The sequence below is a fragment of the Oryza sativa genome, chromosome 1 (assembly GCF_034140825.1).
Source record: "Oryza sativa Japonica Group chromosome 1, ASM3414082v1".
Classification (NCBI taxonomy): Eukaryota; Viridiplantae; Streptophyta; class Magnoliopsida; order Poales; family Poaceae; genus Oryza; species Oryza sativa.
In genome coordinates, this window is record NC_089035.1 from 36,438,164 (window position 1) to 36,445,875 (window position 7,712).

At 48.1% G+C, this 7,712-nt stretch overlaps 2 protein-coding genes across 5 annotated transcripts; one reads left to right on the top strand and one right to left on the bottom strand.

The window, feature by feature from the left end:
• Positions 1–4,554, top strand: LOC4327453 (putative respiratory burst oxidase homolog protein H). Its single transcript, XM_015762096.3, has 13 exons — positions 1–520; positions 1,105–1,267; positions 1,377–1,425; positions 1,531–2,454; positions 2,542–2,637; positions 2,730–2,845; positions 2,933–3,035; positions 3,158–3,246; positions 3,338–3,488; positions 3,583–3,729; positions 3,826–3,954; positions 4,039–4,117; positions 4,204–4,554. Exons 1-13 carry the CDS (start codon positions 145–147, stop codon positions 4,311–4,313), a joined length of 2,532 nt encoding a protein of 843 aa, XP_015617582.1. The 5' UTR covers positions 1–144; the 3' UTR covers positions 4,314–4,554.
• Positions 3,127–7,712, bottom strand: LOC4327454 (uncharacterized). Of its 4 annotated transcripts, XR_010740908.1 has the most exons (4): positions 7,355–7,712; positions 6,082–6,163; positions 3,850–5,409; positions 3,584–3,754 (listed from the first exon to the last, which is right to left on the bottom strand). XR_010740908.1 is itself a non-coding variant. In XM_015762120.3 (3 exons), the coding sequence occupies exon 3, from the start codon at positions 5,363–5,365 to the stop codon at positions 4,514–4,516; it is 852 nt and encodes a 283-aa protein (XP_015617606.1). In that variant the 5' UTR covers positions 5,366–5,409; positions 6,082–6,163; positions 7,355–7,712; the 3' UTR covers positions 4,348–4,513. The 4 variants fall into 4 exon arrangements, 2 of the variants coding, with proteins under 2 accessions (XP_015617606.1, XP_015617597.1); XR_001541532.3 differs by lacking the exon at positions 6,082–6,163 and having other exon boundaries at positions 3,127–3,754; XM_015762120.3 differs by lacking the exon at positions 3,584–3,754 and having other exon boundaries at positions 4,348–5,409.

The window sequence follows — 7,712 nt, forward strand, 5'->3', positions numbered from 1 at the left end:
ATCTGTCTCCCTCTCCCCTTCTCATCTCCCGAGAAGTAGTAGTAGTAGTCGTCTAGTAGTAGTAGCCTACCACCACCTCCCTCGGCGAGCGGGTCCCACCGGCCACCGTCCGTACTCCGGTGAGCCGGCATTGCGTGTTCCGGGATGGCGTCGCCGTACGACCACCAGTCGCCGCATGCGCAGCACCCGTCGGGGTTGCCGAGGCCGCCGGGGGCGGGGGCGGGTGCGGCGGCGGGCGGGTTCGCGCGGGGGCTGATGAAGCAGCCGTCGCGGCTGGCGTCCGGGGTGAGGCAGTTCGCGTCGAGGGTGTCGATGAAGGTGCCGGAGGGGGTGGGGGGGATGCGGCCCGGTGGCGGGAGGATGACGCGGATGCAGTCCAGCGCGCAGGTGGGGCTCCGGGGGCTCCGCTTCCTCGACAAGACGTCCGGCGGGAAGGAGGGGTGGAAGTCCGTCGAGCGCCGCTTCGACGAGATGAACCGCAACGGCCGCCTCCCCAAGGAGAGCTTCGGCAAGTGCATCGGTGAGTCCCCGGCCCGCAGCTTCCATCGATGGTGCGATCCAGAAACAGATAGCCGTAAATTCAGTTCCAAAAGGGCGATTAGTTGTTGCTAACAAGAACACAGCAGAAATATCTCTGATTGAAGGAATATTGTGTTGGCGCCATCTTTCTTGTTTTCTGTCAATCATTTTTATGCTCCGCAACAGTTGTGTGATGATGCCGTGAACTGTTCATCTTTGCCCAAAGAGTTGGCAGGGACAGCTCTGCCTAACTGAGATCGGCTCTTTGCTTCTCAACTAATCCCCTCGAATTAATGCTTTTGCTTTGCGAAATGGTCCATTATTAAGCAGTAAATCGGTACAGCAAAAGAAACGAGTACTCTGTACTTCTCTTTTGTTATTGCACATGCTTACGGAGAAAATGGAGTTATAGCGACCGGTTCATGCTGGAGGCAGTTAGGCGATCGATGGAATAATAATCGTGTAGCGCTAAGCGAATCATTTCTCTTTTTAGATAGTTTGGATGTCTAACAATGCCCATGATTCATGATCTTTTAATTGAACTAAGAAAAATTAATCCATGGTGGATCTGCTTGGCATCAAAAGGCATGGGGGACTCCAAGGAGTTCGCCGGCGAGCTGTTCGTGGCGCTGGCGCGGCGGAGGAACCTGGAGCCGGAGGACGGCATCACCAAGGAGCAGCTCAAGGAGTTCTGGGAGGAGATGACCGACCAGAACTTCGACTCGCGGCTTCGCATTTTCTTTGACATGTAATGGTTCACCGTCCCAGTTATAATTTCCAAGATGAACACGATAAATCGATCGCCAACTGACGAAATGGATTTTTTTTTTCCTTCCCCCTCTCTCTGATGCATCCAGGTGCGACAAGAATGGCGATGGGATGCTCACGGAAGATGAGGTCAAGGAGGTGAGGACGAAAGAATTCTTCTGGATTGGATCTCATCTGCCATTCTGGAACATGGAGAGAGAGGATTAAATATCGTTTTCTTGTTTGGCTGGAATGGATTTGCAGGTTATTATACTGAGTGCGTCGGCGAACAAGCTGGCGAAGCTGAAGGGACACGCGGCGACGTACGCGTCGCTGATCATGGAGGAGCTGGACCCGGACGACCGCGGGTACATCGAGATCTGGCAGCTGGAGACGCTGCTGCGCGGCATGGTGAGCGCGCAGGCGGCGCCGGAGAAGATGAAGCGGACGACGTCGAGCCTCGCGAGGACGATGATCCCGTCGCGGTACCGGAGCCCGCTGAAGCGGCACGTGTCCAGGACGGTGGACTTCGTGCACGAGAACTGGAAGCGGATCTGGCTCGTCGCGCTGTGGCTCGCCGTCAACGTCGGCCTCTTCGCCTACAAGTTCGAGCAGTACGAGCGGCGCGCCGCGTTCCAGGTGATGGGCCACTGCGTGTGCGTGGCCAAGGGCGCCGCCGAGGTGCTCAAGCTCAACATGGCGCTCATCCTCCTCCCCGTGTGCCGGAACACGCTCACCACGCTCAGGTCCACGGCGCTCAGCCACGTCATCCCCTTCGACGACAACATCAACTTCCACAAGGTGATCGCGGCGACCATCGCCGCCGCCACCGCCGTCCACACGCTGGCGCACGTCACCTGCGACTTCCCGAGGCTGATCAACTGCCCCAGCGACAAGTTCATGGCGACGCTGGGGCCGAACTTCGGGTACAGGCAGCCGACGTACGCCGACCTGCTGGAGAGCGCCCCCGGCGTCACCGGCATCCTCATGATCATCATCATGTCCTTCTCCTTCACGCTGGCCACGCACTCCTTCCGCCGGAGCGTCGTCAAGCTGCCGTCGCCGCTGCACCACCTCGCCGGCTTCAACGCCTTCTGGTACGCGCACCACCTCCTGGTGCTCGCCTACGTCCTCCTCGTCGTGCACTCCTACTTCATATTCCTCACCAGGGAGTGGTACAAGAAAACGGTAAAATTCTCATCAGGCGCTCGATCTTCCTGTGACTGCAATGAAATTAAGTGACATCATCTCAAAATGTCAATCTTGTTCCTGCAGACATGGATGTACCTGATAGTCCCAGTGCTCTTCTATGCATGCGAGAGAACGATCAGAAAAGTTCGAGAGAACAACTACCGCGTGAGCATCGTCAAGGTAAGCAGCTGACTCATGTAACTGGGATCCATTCTTTCTTAGCTGTTTGCCTGTTACTCATAAAATTGGTGATGTGGGTGTGGCACATGCAGGCAGCGATTTACCCAGGAAATGTGCTCTCTCTTCACATGAAGAAGCCGCCGGGTTTCAAGTACAAGAGCGGGATGTACCTGTTTGTGAAGTGCCCTGATGTCTCTCCTTTCGAATGGTAACCAATTCACCCTTGTCGCATGAATGCATGTCCAAAATGTGGTTTATCTGAGACTATTTCTAACTGTTTTTCCTGCCTTTGCAGGCATCCCTTCTCCATCACTTCTGCACCTGGAGATGACTACCTGAGTGTGCATATCCGTACACTAGGTGACTGGACGACTGAACTCAGAAACCTGTTTGGGAAGGTCAGTTGAGGCAGCACAGCTGCAAAGAGTTGCAAGAACAATTAGTTTCCCTCGTTAAACAATTCTAGGAGAATAATGCAGATTGCCAAAAGATGGAGAACTAAATCTTAGTATTCATGTAGGCTTGCGAGGCACAGGTTACTTCTAAGAAGGCTACCCTTTCAAGACTTGAAACTACAGTTGTGGCGGACGCTCAGACAGAGGATACTAGGTGACTAGAGAAGCTCTTCTATTTCACCTACCAAATGCATTTGGTCTACAATCATTTTCTAACCCTGGTTATCTTCACAATGTTGCTTCAGGTTTCCTAAGGTCCTTATTGATGGGCCCTATGGTGCACCGGCGCAAAACTACAAGAAGTATGACATTCTTTTGCTTATTGGTCTTGGAATTGGTGCTACTCCTTTCATCAGCATTCTGAAGGATCTGTTGAACAACATTAAATCCAACGAAGTAAAATTCTTCCCTGATAAATAGTGTTTCCTTATTTCCTACAATGTTGTATAACTGGAGGAAATAGATAACTAAAATGAGTTGATGGCAACAGGAGGTGGAAAGCATACATGGTTCTGAGATAGGCAGCTTCAAGAACAATGGGCCAGGAAGAGCTTACTTCTACTGGGTGACCAGAGAGCAAGGGTCCTTCGAGTGGTTTAAAGGAGTCATGAACGATGTCGCTGAAAGTGATCACAATGTACTGTCTCACTCTCAATTCTTCGCTGTATTTTCAAATTTCCATAGTTCCTTCAGTCATAGATAGAACATAAACTAATATATGTGGGAATTGCAGAATATTATAGAGATGCACAATTACCTGACCAGCGTGTATGAAGAAGGCGACGCAAGGTCAGCTTTGATTGCCATGGTTCAGTCACTTCAACATGCCAAAAATGGTGTGGATATCGTCTCCGGCAGCAGGGTATTCGACATCTTCCCCCTCTTCTATCTGAAATACTTATTTATTTCCAGTGTATTCCTCTTATTTCTGATTGATCTGTTGCAGATTCGCACACATTTTGCGAGGCCTAACTGGAGAAAGGTGTTCTCTGACTTGGCGAATGCCCACAAAAACTCACGCATAGGTGAGCCTCTTTTTTCAGCGAACATCGTCGATGCAACAATTTTGAGCTTTGCAGTAACGGTTGTTAACAAATCCATAAATATGCAGGTGTTTTCTATTGTGGATCCCCTACACTCACGAAACAACTCAAGGATCTTTCAAAAGAATTCAGCCAGACAACCACAACTAGATTCCACTTCCACAAGGAAAACTTTTAAGACCGTACCAAAGGACGTCTAAACAGACTGCATATACTTGTATAGGAAAGAAATACGATAGCATTGGGATAGCAAATATAGTCTTACAAGTTTTGCTCTACGATGGATTGTACAAAATATATGTTGAAAGCTAGTGTCACCATCGTGCATAGATTCTGGAATGTTTACAGATATATGTATTGGAACAGTGGGAATGCATGTTAGAAAAATTGAGTTCCAGGTGGTGCGCCTTGAGCATGCATATTTTCTCTCTTCAGTCTTTCTGCCTTCGCCAGTTTTTCTGCCCTGACTGTCTGTGCATTGCGTATAAGAACACTATTTTGTGGTGTGCATTCAGCACTCTGAGCATTTCCAGACAAGTTCCTGTTTTTTGGAGGCCTGCCTCTTCTTTTAGGCTGAGTATTGGCAGGAATAGTTGCATCCTTTCGAGGATACATAGTTGCATCCTTTCGAGGCCTGCCCCTTTTTCTAGGTTGACTACTAGCGTTAACATATGCATCGTTGGATGTAGATGCTGGAACCAACGCTAGTAAGTTATTGGATTGATGTTCATTTGCCGCTCCAGTCATCATCTGATCTTCCATAGCATTGTTTGTGTTGCCATCCGTTATAGCATAGACTTTTCTTGGTCTACCCACCTTAGGTTTGAAGACAGGAGCTGTATTTTGAAGTGCGAATTTATCCGAAATAAGTGTTTTCAGCGGGATAGTTATGTCCAATGGCAGCATGATCTCCTCCACTTCCTTCCACTCGAGATCCTCCTGGTCTCCATCTTGATAGACAACACTGTACCAGTTACTTTCACTATCATACTTGTCCACTTTCCCTACAAAATGCTTGTCCCCAAAAGGTTTCCTTACTTTCCGCCCTTCTAGAAATTCACCAAAACGATGATCAACAGGAGGTTCTGCAGCATTACGTGGCTCAGGTTGTGATTCGGATGCTACATCAGGAGGCAAGTCTGGAACTCCATTGATAATGACGGCAGGCTCTCTGGCAACTTTGATGACAGATGCAGTCTTTGATTCTTGCATGCCATGAATCTCCTCCATGACCTAACACCGTATCAGTTGTCCTTCTATGTAGCTATAACAGCCTGGCACAGAGAGGATATAAGAAACAATGAAACATTCCCAAACTAAGAAATCATAAGCAAGCTTAGTCCACAGAACAAGTAATCATGAACCAAGCACTTCAAAGCTAATGTAACATATGAAGAAACATAAAAAGCATTGGTGAGCATCTAGGAAGCTAGAAGCACCGGTAGTTCACACATGTGACGTGATGGTTCCATGATACATGGCAGGTCTCAGTATAGCAGTGGCAGGTATTGCTGGAGTACGCATGCCTGTTCAGAAAAAAAGAAATTTTCCAACAAGTGCGGTGCTCTGAAATTCTGATACGTCTGAGCCAGTAAAATTGGCACTGCATCTAACCCTTGCCAGTTATCTGCTGCCAATCTCAGCACTGCACTAGAGACTGAACTCGACCATCAACTGGTCATGTTCCATTTGGTGGTTTACTGCTAATCTAAAGATCAACTTTTAAAACAAACAAAGGCCAATTAAAAATATAACATGGCTTGTTCCATTAGCTCTAATTTCAGAAATAAATGGGACATCCAAGTTGAACTAAAACTAATTTACGCGTTTCAGAAAGGGTCTACCTACAACAGCAAGTATCTGTTTTTCTCCCGGACGTAAGTACAACTCAAATCCAAAAAAAAACTGTATTACAACATTGATTAGAAAACAAATAGAAGTAGTACCTAAATATATTCCTTAAAACTAGCTCATAAAAGTTCAATTAATTAGAACTCAGCTTCCCAAATCTGTTCCAGAACCAGCTATCTGAAAGTTTTGATCACAAAATAACATCATACACAATTTGGTGAGAGAACTAGGCTGATTCACAAAGACTCAGAGTTGAACAAACAAGGATGATGCCTCTTCTTTCTGCATTTTACAATAAAATAAATAAGCAGTTTGATGCAAAAAAAAATATGATAAAAAAAGTAAATCAAGCAAAACACCAAGATTTTATGCCCTTCCCCAATCAGGCTTGCCACATATGAAATAAATCTTCCAACGACAAAAAAGCCTAAGATCAATTTCTTCATTTTGCATGCAAAAGTATGCCAGTTGTGGACACAGCACATTGGACCTAGAAGCTAATTCAGATGTTACAAAAAAAAAGGTGTCATTTGTGTTAGCATTGTAAAAACCTTTTTTTTTTCAAGTTGAGGCAGGCAGCGTTCCCACATGCTTTTGAGAACATCCTAAAACGACATTCTCTTCTCTGTTTTCGGTTGTAATTAGCTACCATCATAAAGAAGGTGAGGAACCCGTGTTATCCCATAATAGAAAGGCAGCACTTTAAATCCAATGCATCATTTCTGATATATGAACATGTTGTCTATGCTAGGGCTCTAAACAAGGCCAAATCATAAAATTTGTTAAGGGTACGAGGCTACAGGGGCGAATCCACGTACATGCCATGTGATGCACAGGCACAGGCTAAACTTTGACATCCTAATCGTAGATCATGTTACCATGTAAACATGTAAACAGAGTATTAGATCTAATTCATAGGTACAATGAATGGGTGGGCATAAAAATCCCACAACCAACCGAACCACCATTTTTTAGGCCTTTGGGTTGACCTTTGGTTTCTGCTATACCGCACAAAACCGCTCTCTCTCGCCCCAGTGAGGATATAGTGCACCCTACATCGTTTAAGTCAATTCAGCACAAGTTTGCAACAGAATTATCAATTTAACATATAAAACCATCTGAGCAGAGGGCCTAGGCCACCGGTTCATCAGATACCCAACAGATCCAAACGGATGCACAACGCGCTTCGTTTACTAGACAAAATGGAGGCGGCATTTCATCGAACAGAAAGCTCTCGCAGTATACCACCGCAGATTATGATCCAACGGATGCACAACGTGTTTCGTTTACTAGACAAAATGGAGCAGGCATTTCATCCAACAGAAATCTCTCGAAGGAATGTATGGATGGCAGATTCAGCGGACTCACCTCGGGCTTGCGCTCTCCCTGCGGGGAACTGTGCTCGCGAAACTCGGAGGGCTCTGTAGGTACGCGCCACCCCCCCCCCCCCCTTTCGCGGGTGAGAGACCTCGCTCGCCGTCGCCGGGTCGCACAAACCCTAACCCTCCGACGAGAAGGGCGGGGGGTAGATCCTGACGGCCTGGATCTGGCAGCAGCCACGCAGTACGATGGGAGCGCCCGCAAAGGTGGTGGCCGTTGAGGGAGGCACGGCGCCGACGAGAGGCGGGCGCGCGGTGGCCGCCGTCTCCGGAGAGGCGGAGACGGCGAGAGGTGAGCGCCGCAGGCAATCCCTCTGCGAAGTGGGGGACTGGACAGCACAGCCAAC

Bases quoted from the DNA above. Each gene is read 5' to 3' on its own strand.
- LOC4327453 (XM_015762096.3), top strand. From the start codon at position 145: ATGGCGTCGCCGTACGACCACCAGTCGCCGCATGCGCAGCACCCGTCG. The intron at 1,426-1,530 runs GTGAGGACGAAA...ATGGATTTGCAG, and splicing joins CGGAAGATGAGGTCAAGGAG to GTTATTATACTGAGTGCGTC. The intron at 2,455-2,541 runs GTAAAATTCTCA...TTGTTCCTGCAG, and splicing joins GGGAGTGGTACAAGAAAACG to ACATGGATGTACCTGATAGT.
- LOC4327454 (XM_015762111.3), bottom strand. From the start codon at position 5,365: ATGGAGGAGATTCATGGCATGCAAGAATCAAAGACTGCATCTGTCATC.